This window comes from Nomascus leucogenys, chromosome 21 (assembly GCF_006542625.1).
Source record: "Nomascus leucogenys isolate Asia chromosome 21, Asia_NLE_v1, whole genome shotgun sequence".
In the NCBI taxonomy this organism is placed as follows: domain Eukaryota; kingdom Metazoa; phylum Chordata; class Mammalia; order Primates; family Hylobatidae; genus Nomascus; species Nomascus leucogenys.
Window position 1 is genome coordinate 56,283,273 of NC_044401.1, and position 25,020 is coordinate 56,308,292.

A 25,020-nucleotide genomic window follows, 5' to 3' on the forward strand; every position below is an offset into this window, starting at 1 on the left:
TCCTTTCCTTAAAATGCTGTTTAATCACATGTGTAAGTGTGCATAGAGTAGAGGTACCAGAAATTTAAGCTTATGATGATATACCTTAGATGATGGAAATAGTCTAGGGCTTAAGATTTTGTTAGAAGTCATATTCCTGTATTATTAATATATCTTAATTAACATTATGTTGCACTTTGTGTTTTGCAGACTGCTCTCTCTGTATAAGAAAATTTCTGTCCTATAAAACTCAGTGTCCAACTTGCTGTGTGGTGAGTTTTTGTTTCCTTTTTTTAAAACTTACTGACTGCTGCAAATATTTCTGCTTTGTGTATGCATAAAAGCCTGTGTATATATAGGGTGATGTGTAGTTACTGAATTAAGCTATATGAAAGACATTTTCAGAAAGGACCTCTAAAGTACATGTAAGAAGAGCTGGGCTTTGGTCAGTTTTTTTGTTAAGATTTCTGAAAACCTAAATGTATTTTAGGAAGTAAAAACTAATTTTAAGTTCAGGATGTAGCACTCTTTAATTCTTATGACCCATGTTTTTATGGCTTCTAATTTTTAATAATTTCTCACTTTGGTAGAAACTCTGATGGTAGGATTATTCATTTGCAAAGAACTGTCTAAGTATTTGTGCAGAAGGTAAATATGCATGGCTGTTGGGCTTAATCCGGCTTACCTGTTCCCTTACATCTTTCCCCTACCAGAGCTTCAGGGAAAACACTAGGAAGTTTGTTATTGTTTCTGAAACTTTTCAAGTAGTGGGAACAGGTGGAAAAGCAGACTAAAAGGGGAATTAAATGTAAATGGGAATAAAGACGGAAGAGACAAGTGAGGTCTGACAGAGCCGACACTAGGACTAGGTAAGGAGTTTGGTTAGTTTTGCCTCTCTGGTAGGTATGTGGTGTCAGGGTGTCACTGAACCTTTCGAACTATTTCTCTATGTAAGAACTTTTGTGATTTGGCTCTTAAGTCTAAGATCTTTACAAGTGTTACACTGCTTTTGACAAGATGGTCTCATCACTGAGATAAACTGTGTACCATTCATGCCAAATAAGTACTGGGTTTGTCACTTTTCTCTTGCATTCCTGAAAACCAGTCTTACTTTAAAATTCTCTTTGAACACTTAGTGCCTCTCCCAGTGTTAGAACTTAAAAGAACATTTCTGTTTTTCTGGAGAAATTTTTGAGAAAGCTGAGTGCTGGCATTTTGAAGAAAGATTCTTGCTTATATTAGGTTTGATTGTAGTCAGTACAGAGTATATATGATTATAAGAGAAGCTGTGGAGAGCTTTTATCAGACTTCCAGTCAGCAGATACTGATTCACTATTTTAAAATTTCATGTTAGCATGAGATAAATGAACTTTATTTTGAGGCTGCCTTAGAAGACTTAGTGGGATGGAGAACCTCAGGAGGATGGGTCAGACATTTTCAAAAACAAGATTATGACAAGTTGATTATTGTTTTTGACCTTTTTCCATCTGTTGTTTGTTTTTTCTAGACTGTCACAGAGCCGGATCTGAAAAATAACCGCATATTAGATGAACTGGTAAAAAGCTTGAATTTTGCACGGTATGATTTAATTTTGTGACTAACCTCTAACTACTTTTGCCTTTTATATGTGTTCTCTGTTTACTTTGTGCACCTTTGGATTAGGGAATGCAGGGTTGCATGTTTTATAGTCAAAGAAGGGAAGTAACAGTAGTCATTATTCACACATGGAAAATTTACTAGAGTAAGATTTTCTTCCTTTACTTAACAGAAATTCTCCTGTAGTATAGAATAATTAAGAGTTAAAATGCAGATTTGAGGACTTCCTTACTTTTGAGTGCTCTAAAGATACTCCTTTTCCTGCCCAAGCCCTAGAATCAGCCATTTCTCCAAGGAGCTCCTCTTCTTGGAGAATAGTATTTAGAGACCAGGATCTGGTGCTGGGTATGCTTGTTGCTACTGGGGTGTCATTGCTTCTAGGCCCTCTCAATGGACAGAGCTAAGTAATATATGTATGTTATATATATGTATGTATTAACTCATGTGTATACACATATCTATAATTGATTCTGTTTGCTATATATTAATCTATTCTTAATCTGATTTATTCAGCATGTATTAAATGGTATGGCATTTGAAATATGTAATTGCTTGTACTTTATAAAGCTCAGATATGCAACTTTACTTCCTGTCAAATGCATGAATGTGTGAAAGTGAGTTTGGTCACCCAAAGGGATATGAAAAGGCATGTTTCAATATCTTGGATTACTTTTAGTTTTAATCATGCAAGTCAAGCAAGAATTTTTATGAAGGACGCATTGTGTTTAGATAGTGGTCAGGTGCCCCTGTAGTTAAGTGTAATCAAGTGTTGCTTAACAGGGATATGTTCTGAGAAATGTGCCATTAGGCAATTTGGTTGCTGTGTGAACATCATACGGTGTACTTACACAAACCAACAATGGTATAGCCTACTACACTCCTAGTCTATATGGCAGGGCCTATTGCTTCTAGGTAACAAAACCTGTACAGCATGTTACTGTAGCTAATACGGTAGGCAGTTGCAACACAATGGTACCTATTAGTGTATCTAAACATAGAAAAAGTACAGGGAAAATATGGTATAAAAGACAAAAAATGGTACATCTTTATAGGGCATTTACTATGAATGGAGCTTTCAGGACTGGAAGTTACTCTAGATGAGTCAATGAGTGAGTGATAAGTGAATGTGAAGGCCTAGGCCATTACCATACACTACTGTAGACTTTATAAACACTGTACACTTAGACTACACACTAAATTTATAAAAAAGTTTCTTCAATAATTAACCTTACTGTAACTTTTACACTTTGTAAACTTTTACTTTTTTTTTTGACTTTTTGACTCTTTTGTAATAACACTTAGCTTAAAACACAAACACATCGTATAGCTGTACAAGCATCTTTCTTTATATCCTTATTCTGTGAAGTTTTTTCTATTTTTAAAAATTGTTATTATTTTCTCCTTTTTAAACCTTTTCTTAAAAATGAAGATGGAGGCCAGGCTCAGTGGCTGACGCCTGTAATCCCAGCACTTTGGGAGGCCGAGGTTGGTGGATCACGAGGTCAGGAGATTGAGAACATCCTGGCCAACATGGTGAAACCCTGTCTCTACTAAAAATACAAAAATTAGCTGGGCATGGTGGCACATGCCTGTAATCCCAGCTACTTGGGAGGCTGAGGCAGGAGAATCGCTTGAACCAGGGAGTTGGAGGTTGCAGTGAGCCGAGATCACGCCACTGCACTCCAGCCTGGCAACAGAGCAAGACTCTGTCTCAAAAAAAAAAAAAGGAAGATGGAAACACACACACTAGCCTAGGCCCACACAGGGTTAGGATTATCAAGATGTCACTTAGCAATGGGAATTTTTCAGCTCCATTATCATCTAATGAAACCACCACCGTGTATTTGGTCTCTTGTTGAACAAAGCATCATTATACGGCATGTGACTGGATGGGACTTCTAGGCTTGTTGGAACATTCTTGGAGGTACCTTATGTTGCTTTTAAAAGTATAAACAGATTTCTTTCAATAGAATTGCACATTTCTTTATTGGTTTGCATTCTAAAAATGATCAAATTTAGTACAATTGTCTCTCAGTAAAGGGGATTGGTCCCAGGACCCCTGAGAATACCAAAATCTGTGGATGCTGAAGTCCCTGACATAAAATGGCATAGTATTTGCATATGCACATCCTCCCTTATACTTTAAATCACCTCTGGATTACTTATAGTCCTAATGCAATGCGATATAAATCGTTGTCATACTGTGTTTTTAAAATTTATATTATTTTTCATTGTTGTATTGTTACTTTTATTATTTTTTGAACATTTTTGCTCTGTGATTAGTTGAATCCACAGATGCAGAGCTGGCGGATGTGAAGGGCCGACTGTACTCTGAGCTAACTTCATGCACATCCTAGAAATTGCCTGGTTAGCTATTTCCTTAAGGAAAAAAAGATGGTATAGTTTAAAAAAGATGGCATACTTTCCTAGATTAAGAAACTTTAAAATTCTCTGATTTTCCCAATTAAAGCTACTGTTTTTCTTAACATTTTTCACCAGTTAGTTTTTGAAATCTATGAGAGGATGGGGCCGTGCCTTTAAAAGGGAATTTATTGCCTGTTTTTCTCAAGGTTTATTTTTTTCCTCAGCTAGTACTGAAAGCATAACAACTTCTCTGCTAGGATAAAGGAAGCCTTGCAAATAACAGCATCTGTTTGTTGAAGAGAAGTGGTCAGGGTCTTTGGATTCACACACCTTTTGGTGTAACTTAAAGGGAGGTCATGGAATGGTTGAGCCCTCCTCTATCCCCTCTCCTTCCCGAAAGGAATAGGTGATTTAATTATTCATTATATTGGGTGTGGTAGGGTGGGAAGCATTATTTGTAGATTTGGGATGGTTTATATCGTTTGTTCCTCTCTCTCTTTGCCTTCTTGGAATTCCTGCTTTTCCTAGCATCATCCTTGTGGTGAACTTTTGTCATGTGTAAAGTGTTGTGGTACATCATTTGCAAACTTAGGAGGGATGAAATTCAAGCTAATCAATTTCATTACTTGTTTGAACTGTGGTTTAAGATTTATGAGGGAGGAAGTTTAATCCTATGACCAAAATGTAAGGTTTTTATATTGTCTGTCAATTTCATTTCTTCTTGGCATTCTCATTTGTCATTGTCATTTTATGTGCCATTATGATTTTTAAATATTTAATATTCCAAATTTAATAATATAAAAGGGATATTGGAAATAATTTTAGAGGTTTTCAGATACAAGGCTGATATACAGCTCTTATATTTTCATCTGACCTTTTACTTTTATTTTCAAAGAACACATGATTTTTTCCTTGACTTAGTTTTATTTAAAACAATGTTCTTAACCTGTTGTTGAACATTTATTAGAATATTTTTGTCTAAGTGTGGCATCATTGTTGACTTAAGTGAATATTGTTTCTCTGTTTTTGTAGCCAGTGTCCATCTCTATCATTATTTTTACGAATTGAGAGTAGAGAGCATCACTTACTGCTTTTGTTTGTCCACCATTAAGGGATAAGTTTTTCTGCAAATACTCCAAGTTTAAGAATTTAAACATTTTAGATGACAATTGAAGTAAAATTCCCTCAGCAGCTCACAAAAAGGAAGTAGAATATAATTTCACCTTTTTTATTGTACAGTTTAAAGCATTGTGATGTTGAATTCAGGCAGAACTGGGCATTGGTGTAGGCCCTACTGATTCTAATATGATTGTGATCAAGATATTTAACCTCTTTGGCTCCTGTTTCCTCGTCTAAAAAATGAGAATAACACTGTCGATACCTTGAGGATTAGAAATGAAGAGCTATAGTAAAAGATATCCATCATAATACCTAGAACAAAGGAACCTAAAAATATTCCTATTATTATTATTATATATTGCCTATATTTTCAACAGTGTTGATACCCTGAGGTGCTATAAAAAGAATTTGTGTTTGGGTGGGCCTCTGCTTGTTTAGCCGAATGGTTCTAGACTGCTGTTTACATGTTTCTGATCAGAACAAGCATTGCAGGACTTTAGTTACAGAAGTCCATGGAATTGATTGCATAGATTTAATGGCTGCCCATGTCTACCCAAAGGCCTATTTTGACTCTTGATTCTTAGCCCCATTCTGAAGAGGTAAGGTTATTGTATAGTTAACAGATGGACAAGACTTTTCCTTCCTTCCTTCCTTCCTCTCTCCCTCCCTCTCTCCTTTCCTTTCTTCCTCCCTCCTTTCCTTTCTCCCTCCCCCCTCCTTTCTCCTTCCCCTCTCTATTCTTCCCTCCCCCCTCTATTCCTTCCTTCCCTTCCTCCCTTTCCTCTCTTCTTGCTCTGTTGCCCAGACTGCAGTGCAGTGGCATGATAATGGTTCACTGTAACCTCGAACTCTTGGGCTCAAGGGATCCTCCTGCCTCTGCCTCCCAATTAGCTAGGACTATGGGTATGTGCCACCATGTCCACACTGAAGAAATATAAACAAAGCTTCCTTAAATATGTGGTAGAATTTACCAGTGAAGCCATCTGGGCTTGGAGTTTTATTTGTGGAAAAGTTTTAAATTATAGCTTCTGTTTCTTTAATAGATAATAAGGGCTCTTCAGGTTTTCTGTTTCTTTGTCAGTTTTGATGAATAGTGCTTTTCAAAGAATTTGTCCATTTTATCTAAAATTTAAAATTTGTTGTTTTAAAGTGTTCATAATATCCTCTAAGTATCTTTATAGGATTTGTAATGAGGTCTTCTTTTAATTCTTTGTTTTGGTAATTTGTATTTTCTCTCATTTATTTCTTGTTCAGTCTTAGTAGGGATTAATAATTTTGTTAATTTTTTCAAAGAACCAACGTTTGGCTTTGCTTGTTTTCTGTTGCTATCTCTTCTATTTCACTAGTATCTGTTATTACTTCCTCTCTTCTTTGGGTTTAGTTTGCTGTTCATTTCCTAACCTTTTAAGTTGGAAGCTTAGAGTAGTGGTTTTTACTTTTTCTATTTTCAATAATTTTCCCTCCAGGGACAGTTTTGGCAACCCTTCATGCTATTGTTCAGTTTAGAATATTTTCTAGTTTTCATTGTGATTTGACATGTGGGGTTATTTAGAAGTGTGGTGCTTTATTTCTTAACATTTGGAGATTTTCTAGTTATCTTTCTGTTGTTGAGTTTCATGTAAATTCGGTAGTGGTGTAATCTATGGGTTGATTTCTTTTTTTTCTATCAGATTTGAAAATTCTCAGCCATTGGTTTTTCTAGGATTACTGATTTTCTACTCTTTCTTTCTATTCTTTCTGGGCTTCTAATTATGCCCAATATCTTATACTTTTTTGTGTTTGTCTTTTTCATTAATTTTTCTCTCTGTGCTTGGTTTGGATATTTTCTATTGACCTGCCTTCAAGTTTGTATTGTGTGTTGTTATACTCATCCAGTTTAGATATGGTATTTTGCAGTTGTAGAATGTTCATTTTATTCTTTTCTTATGGATTTTATTTCTCATAATACACTATCTTTTTATCCCTTTTCTTTTTTTTTCTTTAACATGTTTATCATAGTTTGAAGTCCTTACCTAGAGATGCTATTCTTTGGATTACCTCTGGGTCTGCTTCTATTGAATATTTTATCTCTTGATTAGTGGCTACTTTTTCTTGCTTCTTTGCATGTTCAATAAGTTTAAAATGTGTGCTGAACATTGTGGTTGAAATGTTGTAGAAGCTGTGAATTGTCTTCTTTTGAAAGATGTCACATTTTGTTCTAACAAGCAGTTAAATTACCAGCTCTTCATCTTTGTTCTGTCACGGCCTGGTATAATGTTTTCTTAGGTTAGGTCTATTTGAGCTTTGTTTATATTTCTTCACTGTGGTCCACTTTTCTAAGGTGTGGCCTTTGTGGGGTGTCACTTGAATGTCCATGATCTTACCAAGATTTCTCAGCTTTGGCTGGGCTCCAATGTGAACAACTAACTTTCCAGCACTGACGTTCGGGATTTTAATTTACCAGTATCAGCTTCCTAGTGGGTCTCCTGTGTTTTTGTCTAATGATGTGCAGCCCTGGAAATGAGCAGGAATGGATGTGAATTTCTAAGCAGACTTCTGGGGTTCCCTTTCAGTAGCTACCACGTGTCAAAGCACTCTGACCCCTCAATCCTGGCCAGTTTTGTTCAGAACTCTGATCTTTTATTTTCTCTAACAAGTAAGATCAATGTTTTCTGTTTAGACTTCACTTTAGTACCCATTCCTAGAAAATGCTTCCAGGGTAAAGTCTTGGGGGAAATGTTGGATTACTTCATGTTTTCTTCTTTTTCAGGGATTGCAGCCTTGCGTTGATTTCAGTCCATTGCCTACAAAGAGTTGTTTTTTTATGCGTGTTAGGCCATTCTTACATTACTATAAAGTAAACTTGAGGCTGGGTAATTTACAAAGAAAAGAGGTTTAGTTGGCTCATGGTTCTGCAGCTGTACAAGCCATCTGCTCGGTTTCTAGTGAGGTCTTGGGCTGCCTACAGTCACAGTGGAAAACAAAAGACAGGGGCAGCATGTCGTGTGGTGAGAGTGGGAGCAAAAGAGACAGGGGGAGGTGCCACACACTTTTAAAACAGATCTCATGAGAACTCACTCACTATTACAAGGACAGCACTAAGGGAATGGTTCTAAACCATTCATGAGAAATTCGCCCTCATGATCCAGTCACCTTCCACCAGGTCCCACCTCCAACATTGGGAATCACGTTTCAACGTGAGATTTGGTGGAGACAATATCCAGACTATATCAGTATATTTTGTTCAGATTTTAAAGTTACTTATGGTTGGAGATTAGGTCTCATATAAGCTATTCTCTGTGGCCTAAAACTGATTTCCTTTCATTTTGTTTTATTGACACATTAACTGCCTTTTAAGTTAGATTTATTGCTTTGAGTTATACTAGAAGAAACTTTGGTTTGGTTGTCATTATAGTATAGGTCCTGTATTTCAGAAAACAAGGTTAATTGGGAAAACAGCTTATGTCAGTTAATTTATTATATAAAATTGGATATCTTAATTGTCTGTTGTGTTTTTTGTGCTTCAAGGAATCATCTGTTGCAGTTTGCTTTAGAGTCACCACCCAAATCTCCTGCTTCTTCCTCTTCAAAGAATCTTGCTGTCAAAGTATATACACCTGTAGCCTCCAGGCAGTCTTTAAAGCAGGGGAGCAGGTTAATGGATAATTTCTTGATCAGAGAAATGAGTGGTTCTACATCAGAGTTGTTGATAAAAGAAAATAAAAGCAAATTCAGCCCTCAAAAAGAGGCAAGCCCTGCTGCAAAGACCAAAGAGACACGTTCTGTAGAAGAGATCGCTCCAGATCCCTCAGAGGCTAAGCGTCCTGAGACACCCTCGACATCCACTTTGAAACAAGTTACTAAAGGTAGGAAGTTATTTTCATATGTGGACATATGGAAATCTTTTCATCCACATGAGATAAGAATAAAGAGGCAGCATCTTTGAGGGGGAAGGAATGGTAAAGGACAAACCAGATTTTACCATATCACAAACCTCAGACATTGTTGTAGATATGTTTGTTCTGTTTCTCTCTCAGAAATATGAATTCAGGCTGACTGCTGCAAAAAGGAAACAATTTTAATTACTTCAGGCTTCAAGTATGGCAGTAGCTTTCTGTTTTCAGCTTTTAATTCTTCTTCCCCCCGTTCGACATATCAGTTCCCATTTAATCTTGAAAAGTTCTTTTTATCTTATTTTACCACCACTTGAATGCCTCCTCACTGTTCTGCCTGCCATGTAAAGCCTTTGACAATTTGAGGCCTAACCTAGTCATCCCGCCTTATTGCTCACCTCTCTCTCTCAGAAGTCCTGCTCTAGCCTCCCCACTGTTCCTCCAGTACACTGAGGAATTGGCAAACTACAACTGGCAGATCTAATCTGGCTTGCCACCTGTTTTTGTAAGTAAAAGTTCCCATACCCACCCTATTCTCTGTGACTGCTTTCATGCTACAGTGGCAGAGTTGCATGGTTGTGACAGAGGCCATAGGATCTATAGGATCCATCTAAATTCTACCTGGCTCTTCACTACCTGGCCCTTCACTAAGAATGTTTGCCAGCCCCTGTTCTATACCTTTCCAGACTCTATCCAGATCCTCACTATTCATTTGTTACGTTAGAAAACACTGTCTCACATCACAAAAGTGCTATAGCACTTGTTTTCTGGACTGTTTTGTATCCCATTTGCTTAACTGTTTGATGAATATGTCAGCTTGTTTAACTTTTTGTTTCTGTGTCTTCTTTCCAGTGAAGTTTAGAGCACCTTTTAGGCAGAAACTCTTAGACATCTTTGGTATATCCATACCACACACAGTGCAGAGATGTGAGTGTTTATTAAACTTAGATTGAAATTAGTTTATTAGTTCTTAACGTGTTTACATCTTTTAAAGATATATACATTATATTTTCTACTATGTCTATCCTTAGTCTTTTTACCAATTGATGGTTCTTATTGTAGTATTTTTTAGCTTGATGGTTAACTGTTTTTCCCCTAGCAGAACCTTTTTTCCCAAATGAAATTTTACGATAAGCCATAACATATAAAATAGATAAAACAGTTTGTTCTGTTCCACCTGACCTCCTTCTGCCTATTATCCATGGTGGTCTGTAGGCCCCGAGATACCCCCACAGATCCCTGCAACTTTATGAAATAGTTTGAGAATGATTGTGTTCCTTAATTTTAACATTATATATAGAATTATAAGTGAGAGCTAAATTAACAAATTTGTAACCATTGACAAAATTGAACTCAATAAATTATTAAACTACCTTTCCTTCACTCAGCCCCTGGGCCAGGTGTGTCTTACTTAAGTCATTACTATTGCTTCTGTGCTAAACATGGATAGCTCCTAAGGCTTGGGAAAATTTAAGATTAGTTCTATAGTTTGGTCATACCTTGGTAGAAAAGATTTAACCGAAGCATTTTTAATAAACAGACTTTCAAGCTTATTTGCAGTCTCTTTCTCTGGGACCAGGACTTCAATTGTGTGACTTCCCACAATTTAGCCATTACCCAGTAACCAGTCTGTCCCACTCCTGTTGTCCCGATGGGCCATTCTTTTTCTTTTCTGCTTTTCTAAGTGCGTGTTAATTTGGGATTCTTTTTTACTTTACTTGCTGAAAAGATGCCAGTTTACATACTTTTGCCGCTTCTACAATTAATAAAGTCTCTCTTTTTCTTTTTAAAAAATACAGTGGATTGTCCTGTTTGCGGGGTTAACATTCCAGAAAGTCACATTAATAAGCATTTAGACAGCTGTTTATCACGCGAAGAGAAGAAGGAAAGCCTCAGAAGGTAAGGAAGTTGAGCAGAACCATTGAGCTACTTTAGCTGGGTGCCTCTTGTGCTTTATAAACTTGGGGGAAAACTACAGTATTCATTTTATCCTGGTGACCGTATTTCCTGCTCTTACTTGCTTTCTTTACTCCTGTTGGCCACTTCTTCCAATCCCTCTCCTCTGTTCTTTCTTCAATTCCCACTTTGCCAAATATGATTAGCTATATTGAATATTTGAACTGCTACTAAATTTTGACTTAATAAGAAATTAGTAACTTCGAATTCAATTATTTTTAAACTTGTTTTTTTCTCTTAGATTTTTAAAACTACCAAAAAGCCTCTTGGCCAAAGAAAGCAAGATTAGACTCTGAATATAAAATATAAAAAATCTTTCTCTGATCTTTAGGATGCTCAGAAGTTTTAAAATTTAAAATAGAATTTTTCAAAAATTTTTGACTAGGAAATTATATAAATATATATGATATAAAAGGGTACAAAAATGCATATATGAAATGTAATGTCATATCCCACCCCACCCCCACACCATCCAGGTATTGTAACTAATAAATTGTCAGCTCAGTATTTGCATCTAAACAACTGTGCTATTCTACCTCCCTTGTACATGAAAATAACTGTAATTTCTTATACTAGTCCACTATTGTTACACATATAAGTTGTTCAGGAATGAAATACTAGTCAAACTTAAATTGCAAGGCATTAAGGAATCAGTGGATAATAAGCAGAAGACACAATTTAGATGAGTCTGGTGATGACGGGAGAAAGATGAGATGGTAGTTTTGGAGAAGCAGTGAGTGGCATAAAGATCAAGGGATGTTATTTTTAAAAATAGGAGTTTAAGCCTTCAGTCTCTTTCCTTCCACTATTTCCAGGGAAAGAGCAGAGGATAAATGGAAGAAAGTGAGGAGCACAAGAGCCCAGTAATGAGGTTATCTTTGACATGCAGAAAGGACCCTTCTGAAACAGGAGGCAAGGGGAAGATAATAGGTGATAATTCAGAGAGATTTGGAAAAGAAGAGGAGGGAAGCTGAAGAAATTAATGGTATCTGGGAAGTGGGGATGAAAGAATGATTTGCTTCTATGTTCAGTCTGTTTTGAAGGACTTTGAAGAGTATTTTCCAAAAACCATGTTAATAAGACAGAGCCATAGTATTATTTTTTGTGATTAAAGAAAATACATCACTTAATTTTTATGAGTAAATTTGGAGTGAATGCAGATTTCGAGGGTCAGATTCATACTGTTACAACTTACAAAAGCTAACATATAAGGCACAATGGTGCTTTATTAAGGTAGACATACTTGAGTCCAAACCTAGGGCAGTTTTGCATGCACAGTACTCCCACCTAGTGGGTAAGTTTGTTAATGAGAATAAAATTTAGATTTTTAGGTTGCTTAGTGGTGATTTGGAGTAAATGAATAGTCCTAAGGATTATTTCCCATAAGCCACGAGAGTTTGATGACCTGCTTTTCTCTTTAGAAATGTGTGAGTTGGGAATATAGAAGCTGAGTATATTCTTTTGGAAGAGCAAGGAATCTGCACTGATTATCTTGCGTGGACTCCCCTTTTTCTAGATCCATCCATCAGTTCGAATACATTTCTGATACATCATTTCTGATGCTGTCAGTTTATTTAAAGACATACTCGTCCATGTGCAATTAAGTTCTAATAGTGGTTTAAATTCCTGCTTCAAAGAATACTATAGTCCTGCCAGTGCTCTGTAGTGAACTTACAAGCACTACCTCCTGGATCCCCCTCTTAGTGTGTTAAAGGCTTTGAGAAATCCTACATTAAGGGTAACTGTTAGGTTTTGTTTAATTCAGTAATTCCTAAATTTATTTGACTGCCAAGCCTTTCTGTCCTCATCACTTCTGTCTTACAAAACTGGTGTTTGTGGAGATTCTGAAGACAACACTGGGCCATGTCCTTCTTTAATTGTATCCCAGCCCCAGAGTCAGGTCATAGAGAAGAGGCCCTGCGAGTTTTCCTGTCTCCTCCACAATATTCTGACAGGCCATCTGCTGAATGTGAGTGGCAGCCCTTAACCCTTGTATATAAAACCATGTCAGAACTGCCTCAGATTCTGAGGCCTCTTAAATGTATTACTCAGTTCCACTAAATCATGGAAGAAAAATCAATGTCATTTTCATGTTTGGGGAAACATTTATCAGGTTTCATGTTTTAAAATTCCTGATAGAAATTGTTGGTCTCTGGTGGTGCTTTTTATTGTAAATGCCAGTGAACAGTACAGTTCTTCACTGGAATTTCACAGTCACAGTTTAATCATCTATCCTTGATAAAACAAATATTTTAGATACAGACTTAATGAATCATCTCTCCCTGTGTGCTGTGCTTCTGTAAACACAAAATGATTCAGCTGTTGCTACCTACTGAGATTTCATTTTGCCATAATTTTATCAATCTTGTAGAGTCTGATGTGTTGTCATTGTAAGAAGAGCAATTTTCAGAAAAATATAATCTATCAAGAGTTTGCAGGTCTTTTCACAGTTAATTAGTTATTTCTGGCTTTTAGACCTTATTAATACAGCATAAAAGACATAATTTATTTGGGGAATGGCTCTGTTGGTTAATAGAGAAATTTTTGATTGTTTTCAGTCTATACCTGACTGTAATATTTCTCTGTTTGATTATTGGACCGTTTATATCAAATTTACTCTAGAGAACCTTGTTGAAAATAGAGATTTGAGAGCTCCACTTCAGACCTGAACCCCAGTTGGTGGATGGTGTGGAGAAGGGGATGGAGAATCTGCATTTTAAATAAATTCTTTAGGTGCTTCTTAGGTACACTAACGCTTGGGACAGCCTTGTGTGAGCTGGTTATATGCAAATCCTTTGTAAAAACTTGTTTTTTGGATAAACCTATTATTTCAAGTTTCTGTTAATTTTCACCTGAATCTTTGCTATTCTTATTTTGAAATGATAGCAAGTGTAATGACTTCCTTGAGCACATTTTTGTTAAGCATCTAATTGCCATAAAGCTGAGCCAGGTAGAGAACCTGCTATAATCAGATAAAATGAATTAAAACTCACTAAGAAGTTCCTGTTTATGGAATTGTCTCAAGTCCTTGGTACTTTTATGTAGCTTGAATTTTAGCCCACTAGAATTTCTAGCATGCTTTAAAGAGGTGGAAAATTGAATAGATCTATGTAAGTGTGATTCTAAGTGAAGTCCTCATAGCATATTCCACAAGCATTACATATATGTCTTCTAAGCGTGCCTCTGTAGGTCTGACCTCTTTTTGAGATCCAAGTCTCTCACTTCTGGTGCCACCTAGGCCCCTGTGTCTGAATGTCTTACCAGCACCTCAGATACATCATGTCAGACACTCAACTTTATCCGCAAACTTGATTTTTCTCTCCCCTTTTTAATCTAATGGTTCCACTATTTTCCCAGTCACCCAGGTGTTGAATCAGAATTTATTTGCCATTTTACATGAAAAGCATTTGATAATTCACAATAATCATCAGGGATCTTCCCCCCTTTTCAGTTCTGTTCACAAAAGGAAGCCGCTGCCCAAAACTGTATATAATTTGCTCTCTGATCGTGATTTAAAGAAAAAGCTAAAAGAGCATGGATTATCTATTCAAGGAAATAAACAACAGCTCATTAAAAGGCACCAAGAATTTGTACACATGTACAATGCCCAATGCGATGCTTTGCATCCTAAATCAGGTAAAGTAATAAAACAGTGAGTTATGCTTACCTTCTGGATAAAGCAATTTTGTGTAGCTCAGAAATTATAAACCATAGAAAAATATTGTAAATAAATACATTTTTGATAATAGATAAGACATGCAAATATATTCCTTCAAAAGGTACCTAGACTATGCTATGACAAGCCAGCCTTCTTCTCAGCCTGCCTTCCAATCCCCAGATCCCTTCTCAGAGGCACCCCATTGCCAGTTTCTCATGTGCCTATCTAGGAGAGTGTGGTGGAGAAGAGTGGATCTGGAGAGCCTGGGTTACAGTGCCCGTTTTTCAGCTTTGTGGCTTGGTGACTGTGGGCACGTTACTTGATATCTGTATCTTTGTTTTCTCCTTCATAAAATAAGGGTTATAATAACTACCTACTTCATAATGTTGAGTGGAATAAATGATAAAAGGCATGAAAAGTGCCTAGCACAGTACCTTAGCAAGTAGTTAGCTTTCAGTAAATGTTGCCGTTATGATTATTGTACACAAACATATATCCTTTTCATTACTGTTTTTACAAAATGGTAGTATTCTGTGTAGTGCACTATTTAATGGTTGGTTCTTTTCATTAAACCACACACATATATGGGAGTTCTTTCTATTAACATATAGAATTGCCTGATTTTTAAAAACTTGGAGAATAACATGCAAACATTAAAACACACAAATTATAAGTGTATTGTTTGGTGAATTATCACAAAGTAAATTTCATAAAGTGAAATGTCATTGTAGCCACTACTGAGATCACTACCAGCATCCCAAAAGCCCTATCTTCCCCCTCCCATTCAGTACTTCATTCTCACATTTGACCACTATCTTGACTTCTAACCCCATATGTTCATTTTGCCTATGTTTGATCTTTAAATAAAGGGCCAATAGCTTACGTATTCTTTTGTGCCTGCCCTCATTTGTGCATTATAAGATTCATTCATGTTTTATTATATGGTCATGATTTTTTTCATTTTTGTTGTATTCCATTGTATAAATGTATCATCTTATCCATTCAGTGTTTAATAAACATTTCATTTTGTTCCCACTTTTTCTCTATTAATAATGCTGCTACAAATAATCTTTTATATATCTTGTGGTGCACATAGGTGCATGTTGCTGTTGGATATATATATACAGGAATGGAATTGGTGTTATATATTTGCAGATATTCAGCTTTCATGGACACAGCCCCAAATTCAGTAGTCATGTACACTTTCATCAGGAGGGTATGGGTATGAGGGTGTCAGTTGTTCTGCACCCTTGACAACATCACCATTGTTAACTCTCCATTTTACCATTCTAGTGGGTCCATGGTAGTACCTTGTTATTTTAATTTGCATTTCCTTAATGACTTATAAATTTTATATGCTTGTTGGCCATCTGGATGTCCTCTTTGGTGAAATACTTGTTTAAATCTATGTCCAATTCTTCTGTGGGTCTATTTTTATTCTTATTTGTGGGAGTAATTGAAATTTCCTGGATAAAAATCTTTTGCTGGATGTATGTACATTTCTAATTTCACCTTTTCACTCTCTTAATGGCATCATTGAAGAGTAGACATTCCTAAAATAGTCCAATTCATTACATTTTTCCTTTTGATCAGTGCTTTGCCTTAGCCTACTTCAAGATCATGTGGATCTTCTCTTGTTTTCTTTTAAAACTTTATTGTCTTGCTCCTAAATTTTGATGTACAGTTTATCTGGAATTGATTTTAGCATATGTTGTGAGGTAGAGGACAAGATTGTTTTGTTTTTTTTTCCATATGAATAACCAATTGATGCAGCACCCCTTATTGAAATGCCATCCCTTCTCCCACTGAATTGCCAGAAGTCTTGGCTGAGAATCAGCAAATTATACATGTGTAGGCCTGGACATTGTTTTGTTCCATTGGGCTATTATTTACCATTGAGCAGGATAAATAATGTGTGTCTTAAGTACTTTATGAGTAATTTGTAATAGGTCTTGCTGTGTGGTAATATAGTTCTTCCAGTTTTGTTTATTGAGGTTGACTTGTTTTTTCTAGGCCTTTTGTATTTCCATATAAGTTTTTAAATTGGGATTACATTGAATTTATAGATCAATTTTGGGATAGTTAATATATGTACAGTATTTGAGTCTTCCAATTCATGAATATGGTTTATCCCTTTTTTCATCTTTGATTTTTGTCAGTACTGTTTTGCATTTTTCAGTGTGAAGGTCTCACACATCTTTTTAAAGAGTTATTCTTTGATATTTTTGATGCAGTGGTACACAATGTTTTATTCTAAAATGTCAATTTTTATTAGTTGCTTGTACAGAAAAATACAACTGGTTTTTGTATAGTTTCCTTATATCCAATGGCTTGTCACTTTTTGTATGTGCCCTTTTTATTGATGTATAATTTACTTACATATAATACATCCTTTAAAAGTGTATAGTTAGATGAATTTAGGCAAATGTATATTGTCATTTAGCCATTGCTCTAACTGAAATGTAGAACATTTCCTTCATCAGCAAAAGTTCCAGTGCCCCTTTGCTGTATATTCCCTCTCCTTTACTCTAAGACCTCAGGAAACACTGATCTCTTTTTTTGTCCCTATAATTTTACCTTTTCTAGACTGTCACATAAATGGAATTACACAAATTGTATAGTATGTAGCGTTTTACATATGGCATCTGTCACTTAGCGTAATACTTTTGAGATTTTTCCATGTTGTTACTTTTACCAGTAGTGCATGCATGCATGCATTTATTTATTTATTTATTTATTTATTTTGAGACAGAGTCTCTCTCTGTCGGCCAGGCTGGAGTGCAATGGCGTGATCTCAGCTCACTGTAACCTCCGCCTCCCAGGTTCAAGCAATGCTCCTGCCTCAGCCTCCCAAGTAGCTGGGACTACAGGTGCCCCCCACCATGCCCAGCTAATTTTTGTATTTTTAGTAGAGATGGGGTTTCACCATATTGGCCAGGCTAGTCTTGAATTCTTTTTTTTTGAGACGGAGTCTCGCTCTGTCGTCCAGGCTGGAGTGCAGTGGCACAATCTCGGCTCACTGCAAGCTCCGCCTCCTGGGTTCTTGACCTTGTGATCTGCCCGCCTCTGCCTCCCAAAGTGCTGGGATTACAGGCATGAGCCACCGTGCCTGGCCAGTAAATTTATTTTTTATTGCCAAGCAGTGTTCTGCTTTATGGCCATGCCACAATTTGTATATCCCTTCGCCTGTTAATCGACAACTGGACTGTGTCCAGTTTTTTTATTATCAGTAAAGCTGTTATGAACATGGGTTCACAGATCTTTATGTAACCATATGTTTTCATTTCTCTTGGGTGGAGTGGAATTGCTGGTCATGTGGGAGATGTAACTATAAGAACCTGCCATACAGTTTTTCAAATGACTGAACCATTTTGCACTGTGAGAGAATCCCACTTTTGCCACACCCTTGCTAACACTTGGTATTTTCATTCTTCTTAATTTTAGCCATTCTAGTCAATGTGTAGTAGTAGTGTCTCATGATGGTTTTAATTTGCATTTTCCTGTGACTAGTGGTGTCTCCCATCTTTCGATATTTTTATTTGCTATTTGTAAATTTTCTTTGATAAAGGCTCCATTGAAATATTCTGCCCCTTAACTCTTTTTATTGATTTGTAAGTTATTTATATATTCTGGATACTGAATTTGTTAAATATATGTGTTGTGAATATTTTATCTTAGTATGTGGCTTACCTTGTCATTTTCTTAATGATGTCTTTGAAGAGCAGAGAGTTTTAATTTTGATGAAATTTAATTTAGTTTTTTTATGATTTATGCTTCTTGTGTATCATTTCATGATTTTTTATGTATACAATTGTGTTGCATGTCAACAAAATATTTGCTTATCCTAAGATCACAAAAATTTTCTCCTGTGTTATTTTCTAGGAGTTTTATAACTTTATCTTTTATATTTAAATCTATGATCCATTTTCATTTAGTTTTTCTGTATGGTGGAAGGTAAATGTCAAGGTTTATTTAAAAAATATGTATATCTAGTTTTTCAGCACCGTTTGTTAAAAAGACTATCCTTTCCCCATTGAATTACTTTGCCTCCATTGTCAAAAACCTATCAGCCACGTATATAGCATGTGAATCTATCTAGAATCTATTCTGTTCTACTAATTTATGTATCTGTCCTTTCACTCATGACACACTCTTGATTTCTGTAACTTTATAGTAAGTCTTAAAATTATCAGGTAGTATAAGTCCTTCAACTGTGTTCTCAAAATTGTTCTAGGTCCTTTGCAATTCCATATAAATGTTAGACTCAGTTTTGTTGTTGTTGTTCCCCTAAGAAATGTCAGGCTATTATCCATTCTTGTTGTTCACTGTTTTCTGAACACTGAGTGTAGAAATAGCCACTTTCACTTTGCCCCGATGTTACAGGCATAGCAGAGCATCTGCATCTGTGCAGCTGGCAGGTCCAGGACAGCATCTGCAGGGCAGTCAGTTTATTAGTGTGTACCTTTTGGGATTTTGAGTGAGATTACATAGATCAGCTGAGAATTGATATCTTAACAATGTCTCTATAGAGTTGTCTATTCTGGATATTCCATTTAAGTGGAACCATATAGCATGTGGCCTTTTATAAACTAACTTCTTTCACTTAGTATGTTTTCAAGGTTTATCTGTGGTCAATACTCATTTATTTTTTCATTGCCAAATAATATTCCACTGTATGAATATGTCACATCTTTGTGTCTGTTCATTAGTTCAAATCTGACATTTTTCCACTTTTTGGCTATTATAAATAATGCTGTTATGAACATTTATATACAAATTTTTATGTGGACATATGTTTTCATTTCTATTGTGTCTTTACCTAAGAGTAGAATTGCTGAGTCATATGGTAATTCTATTTTAACATTTTGAGGAATTGCTAGACTGTTGTCCAAAGTGGCTACACCATTTTACATCCTACTAGCAATGTATAAGAGTTCCAGCTGTGCCGGGCGCAGTGGCTTATGCCTGTAATCCCAGCACTTTGGGAGGCCGAGGCAGGTGGATCACCTGAGGTCAGGAGTTGGAGACCAGCCTGGCCAACAGGGTGAAGCCCCATCTCTACTTAAAATACAAAAAATTAGCTGGGCGTGGTGGTGGGTGCCTGTAATCCCAGCTACTCAGGAGGCTGAGACAGGAGAATTGGGTGAACCCAGGAGGCAGAGGTTGCAGTGAGCTGAGATCGTGCCATTGCACTCCAGCCTGGGCAACAGAGTGAGACTCCATCTCAAAAAAAAAAAAAAATTAATTCCAGTTGCTCCATGTCCTTGCCAACACCTGTTAGTCTGTCTTTTTCCTAGTGGGTGTGGTATTGATTTACATTACACTAATTAATTTTTGAATATTAAACTAACCATTCATCTTTAGCAAGGAATGTGTTCATTTCATCTAAGTTGTTGAATCTATAGCCAGAAGGTTCTTTTTTTTTTTTTTTTTAAGTAACATTTTCTTGTTAACCTTTTAATATCTATGGGATTTGTGGTAATTTACTGTCTTTCATTTTCTATACTGAAAATGTGTCTTCTTTTTTCCTGGTGGTTCTACCTATAAGTTATTAATTTTTCTCATTTTTCTAAAGAATCATCCTTCAGCTTCATTTTCCTCAAATTGCTTTTTCTCAGTTTTTGTCTGTTTTTTTATTTCATTGAATTCCAGTCTTTTATGATTTCCTTCTTTCTACTTACTTTAGGTTTAATTTGCTCTTCTTTTTTTAGCTTATTATGGTGGAAGTTTAGATAATTAATTTCAGATTGTTCTCGATGTATTTAAAATACAGATTTTTGTCTAAGTACTATTTTACCTACATTCACAGACATTGATAGGTTGTATTTACCTTTTCATTCAGTTGAAATATTTTCTAGTTTTTGTTGTGTATTCTTCTTTGACTCATGTTAAATAGAAGTATTGTTTAATTTTTAAAGATTTGGTTATTTCTTAGGTATCTTTTTATTATTCATTTCTAATTTAATTCAATGTTGGCCAAAGAACCTGTTCTGTATGATTTCAGACCTTTCACATTTACCGAGACGTGCTTCATAACTTAGGTGTTAGGTCTTCCTGGTGAATATTGCATAAATACTTGAAAAGTTTGCTTTTTTGTGCAGTGATCTGTAAATGCTATGTAAATTTGCTTGATAGTGTATTCAAGTCTTCAGCGTCCTTGCTGATATTCTGTTTACTGATTCTATCAATTACTGAAAAGCTTTTTGAAATATCCAACTATATTTATAGATTTTTCATTTTCCCTGTCAATATTTTCAGTTTTGTTATATTTTGAATCTCTTAGTATTATTATGTATCTTCTTGATTAGTTAGCCTGTTTATTATTATGGCATATATGTCTTTGTCTCTGGCAATATTCCTGTCTCAAAATTCTATCTGATATGAGTATAGCAACTACTTTATTTCATTTTTCTTTAAACCTGTTGTATCATTATGTTTAAGCTGTGTTTTATTATAAGCCGTATATGGTTTGGATTTTCTTTTTTAATTTAATTTGACAAGCTCTATCATTAAATTGTAGGGTTTAAACTATTTTAATTTCATTTATTCTATTTGGTTGGGTTTATATCTGCCATCTTGCTTGTTTGCTATTCTATCATTCTTTTGTTTTTTTCATTTCCTGCTTTCTTTTGGATTAACTGAGTATTTTTTAGTTTTTTATGTTATCTCATTTTATGAGCTGTACTTCTTTTTGTTTTTTTGTAGGGGTGATTGCTCTAGTTTACTATATGCATTTTTAACTTAGTCTACCTTCAATGAATAGTATACTACTTCATGTATAATGGAAGGACCTTATGACTTTTATTCTTTTTTAAATTTATTTATTATACTTTAAGTTTTAGGGTACATGTGCACAACGTGCAGGTTTGTTACATATGTATGCATGTGCCATGTTGGTGTGTTGCACCCATTAACTCGTCATTTACATTAGGTATATCTCCTAATGCTATCCCTCCCCCCCCACCCCAAAACAGGCCCCAGTGTGTGATGTTCCCCTTCCTGTGTCCATGTGTTCTCATTGTTCAGTTCCCACCTATGAGTGAGAACATGCGGTGTTTGGTTTTCTGTCCTTGCGATAGTTTGCTGAGAATGATGATTTCCAGCTTCTTCCATGTCCCTACAAAGGACACGAACTCATCATTTTTGTGGCTGCATAGTATTCCATGGTGTATATGTGCCACATTTTCTTAACCCAGTCTATCATTGTTGGATATTTGGGTTGGTTCCTAGTCTTTGCCATTGTGAATAGTGCCACAGTAAACATACGTGTGCATGTGTCTTTATAGCAGCATGGTTTATAATCCTTTGGGTATACACCCAGTAATGGGATGGCTGGGTCAAATGGTATTTCTAGTTCTAGATCCCTGAGGAATCGCCACACTGACTTCCACAATGGTTGAACTAGTTTACAGTCCCACCAACAGTGTAAAAGTGTTCCTATTTCTCCACATCCTCTCCAGCACCTGTCGTTTCCTGACTTTTTAATGATGGTCATTCTAACTGGTGTGAGATGGCATCTCATTGTGGTTTTGATTTGCATTTCTCTGATGGCCAGTGATGATGAGCATTTTTTCATGTGTCTTTTGGCTGCATAAATGTCTTCTTTTGAGAAGTGTCTGTTCATATCCTTTGCCCACTTTTTGATGGGGTTGTTTGTTTTTTTCTTGTGAATTTGTTTGAGTTCATTTTAGATTCTGGATATTAGCCCTTTGTCAGATGAGTAGATTGCAAAAATTTTCTCCCATTCTGTAGGTTGCCTGTTCACTCTGATGGTAGTTTCTTTCGCTGTGCAGAAGCTCTTTAGTTTAATTAGATCCCGTTTGTCAATTTTGGCTTTTGCTGCCATTGCTTTTGGTGTTTTAGACATGAAGTCCTTGCCCATGCCTATGTCCTGAATGGTATTGCCTAGGTTTTCTTCTAGGGTTTTTATGGTTTTAGGTCTAACATTTAAGTCTTTAATCCATCTTGAATTAATTTTTGTATAAGGTGTGAGGAAGGGATCCAGTTTCAGCTTTCTACATATGGCTAGCCAGTTTTCCCAGCACCATTTGTTAAATAGGAAATCCTTTCCCCATTTCTTGTTTTTGTTAGGTTTGTCAAAGATCAGATAGTCATAGATATGCAGCAATTTCTGAGGGCTCTGTTCTGTTCCATTGGTCTATATCTCTGTTTTGGTACCAGTACCATGCTGTTTTGGTTACTGTAGCCTTGTAGTATAGTTTGAAGTCAACTAGCGTGATGCCTCCAGCTTTGTTCTTTTGGCTTAGGATTGACTTGGCAGTGTGGGCTCTTTTTTGATTCCATATGAACTTTAAAGTAGTTTTTTCCAATTCTGTGAAGAAAGTCATTGGTAGCTTGATGGGGATGGCATTGAATCTGTAAATTACCTTGGGCAGTATGGCCATTTTCACGATATTGATTCTTCCTACCCATGAGCATGGAATGTTCTTCCATTTGTTTGTATCCTCTTTTATTTCATTGAGCAGTGGTTTGTAGTTCTCCTTGAAGAGGTCCTTCACATCCCTTGTAAGTTGGATTCCTAGGTATTTTATTCTCTTTGAAGCAACTGTGAATGGGAGTTCACTCATGATTTGGCTCTCTGTCTGTGATTGGTGTATAAGAATGCTTCTGATTTTTGCACATTGATTTTGTATCCTGAGACTTTGCTGAAGTTGCTTATCAGCTCAAGGAGATTTTGGGCTGAGACAGTGGGGTTTTCTAGATATACAATCATGTCATCTGCAAATAGCGACAATTTGACTTCCTCTTTTCCTAATCGAATACCCTTTATTTCCTTCTCCTGCCTGATTGCCCTGGCCAGAACTTCCAGCACTATGTTGAATAGGAGTGGTGAGAGAGGGCATCCCTGTCTTGTGCCAATTTTCAAAGGGAATGCTTCCAGTTTTTGCCCATTCAGTATGATATTGGCTGTGGGTTTGTCATAGATAGCTCTTATTATTTTGAGATATGTCCCATCAATACCTAATTTATTGAGAGTTTTTAGCATGAAGGGCTGTTGAATTTTGTCAAAGGCCGTTTCTGCATCTACTGAGATAATCATGTGGTTTTTGTCATTGGTTCTGTTTATATGCTGGATTACATTTATTGATTTGCGTATGTTGAACCAGCCTTGCATCCCAGCAATGAAGCCCACTTGATCATGGTGGATAAGCTTATTGATGTGTTGCTGGCTTCAGTTTGCCAGTATTTTTATTGAGTATTTTTGCATCATTGTTCATCAGGGATATTGGTCTAAAATTCTCTTTTTTGGTTGTGTCTCTGCCAGGCTTTGGTATCAGGATGATGCTGGCCTCATAAAATGAGTTAGGGAGGATTCCCTTTTTTTCTGTTGATTGGAATAGTTTCAGAAGGAACAGTACCAGCTCCTCCTTATACCTCTGGTAGAATTTGGCTGTGAATCTCTCTGGTCCTGGACGTTTTTTGGTTAGTAGGCTATTAATTATTGCCTCAATTTCAGAGGCTGTTATTGGTCTATTCAGAGATTCAACTTCTTCCTGGTTTAGTCTTGGGAGGGTGTATGTGTTGAGGAATTTTTCCGTTTCTTCTAGATTTTCTAGTTTATTTGTGTAGAAGTGTTTGTAGTATTCTCTGATGGTAGTTTGTATTTCTGTGGGATCGGTGGTGATATCCCCTTTATCATTTTTTATTGCTTCTGTTTGATTCTTCTCTCTTTTCTTCCTTATTAGTCTTGCTAGCAGTCTATTAATTTTGTTGATTTTTTCAAAAAACCAGCTCTTGGATTCATTGATTTTTTTGAAGGGTTTTTCGTGTCTCTATCTCCTTCAGTTCTGCTCTGATCTTAGTTATTTCTTGCCTTCTGCTAGCTTTTGAATGTGTTTGCTCTTGCTTCTCTAGTTCTTTTAATTGTGATGTTAGGATGTCAATTTTAGATCTTCCCTGCTTTCTCTTGTGGGCATTTAGTGCTATAAATTTCCCCCTACACACTGCTTTAAATGTGTCCCAGAGATTCTGGTATGTTGTGTCTTTGTTCTTGTTGGTTTCAAAGAACATCTTTATTTCTGCCTTCATTTCATTATGTACCCAGTAGTCATTCAGGAACAGGTTGTTCAGTTTGCATGTAGTTGAGCGGTTGTGAGTGAGTTTCTTAATCCTGAGTTCTAGTTTGATTGCACTGTGGTCTGAGAGACAGTTTGTTATAATTTCTGTTCTTTTACATTTGCTGAGGAGTGCTTTACTTCCAACTATGTGGTCAATTTTGGAATAAGTGTGGTGCGGTCCTGAGAAGAATGTATATTCTGTTGATTTGGGGTGGAGAGTTCTGTAGATGTCTATTAGGTCTGCTTGGTGCAGAGCTGAGTTCAATTCCTGGATATCTTTGTTAACTTTCTGTCTCGTTGATTTGTCTAATGTTGACAGTGGGGTGTTAAAATCTCCCATTATTATTGTGTGGGATTCTAAGTCTCTTTATAGGCCTCTAAGGACTTGCTTTATGAA

The 25,020-nt window shown here is 36.2% G+C and overlaps 1 protein-coding gene and 1 non-coding gene across 2 annotated transcripts in view; one reads left to right on the forward strand and one right to left on the reverse strand.

Annotated features, from left to right (window-relative positions):
• The window catches only part of RAD18 (RAD18 E3 ubiquitin protein ligase), an 89,047-nt gene that overhangs the window by 14,882 nt on the left and 49,145 nt on the right, over positions 1-25,020 (forward strand). Inside the window, exons 3-7 of the mRNA XM_030801812.1 lie at positions 190-251; positions 1,487-1,557; positions 8,566-8,903; positions 10,730-10,829; positions 14,338-14,522. Coding sequence (XP_030657672.1) covers positions 190-251; positions 1,487-1,557; positions 8,566-8,903; positions 10,730-10,829; positions 14,338-14,522 — 756 coding nt within the window. The remainder of the gene's footprint in view (positions 1-189; positions 252-1,486; positions 1,558-8,565; positions 8,904-10,729; positions 10,830-14,337; positions 14,523-25,020) is intronic.
• LOC115832202 lies at positions 18,837-18,974 on the reverse strand. The gene has a single exon (XR_004027638.1). It is a non-coding gene; the product is annotated as a small nucleolar RNA SNORA43 (small nucleolar RNA).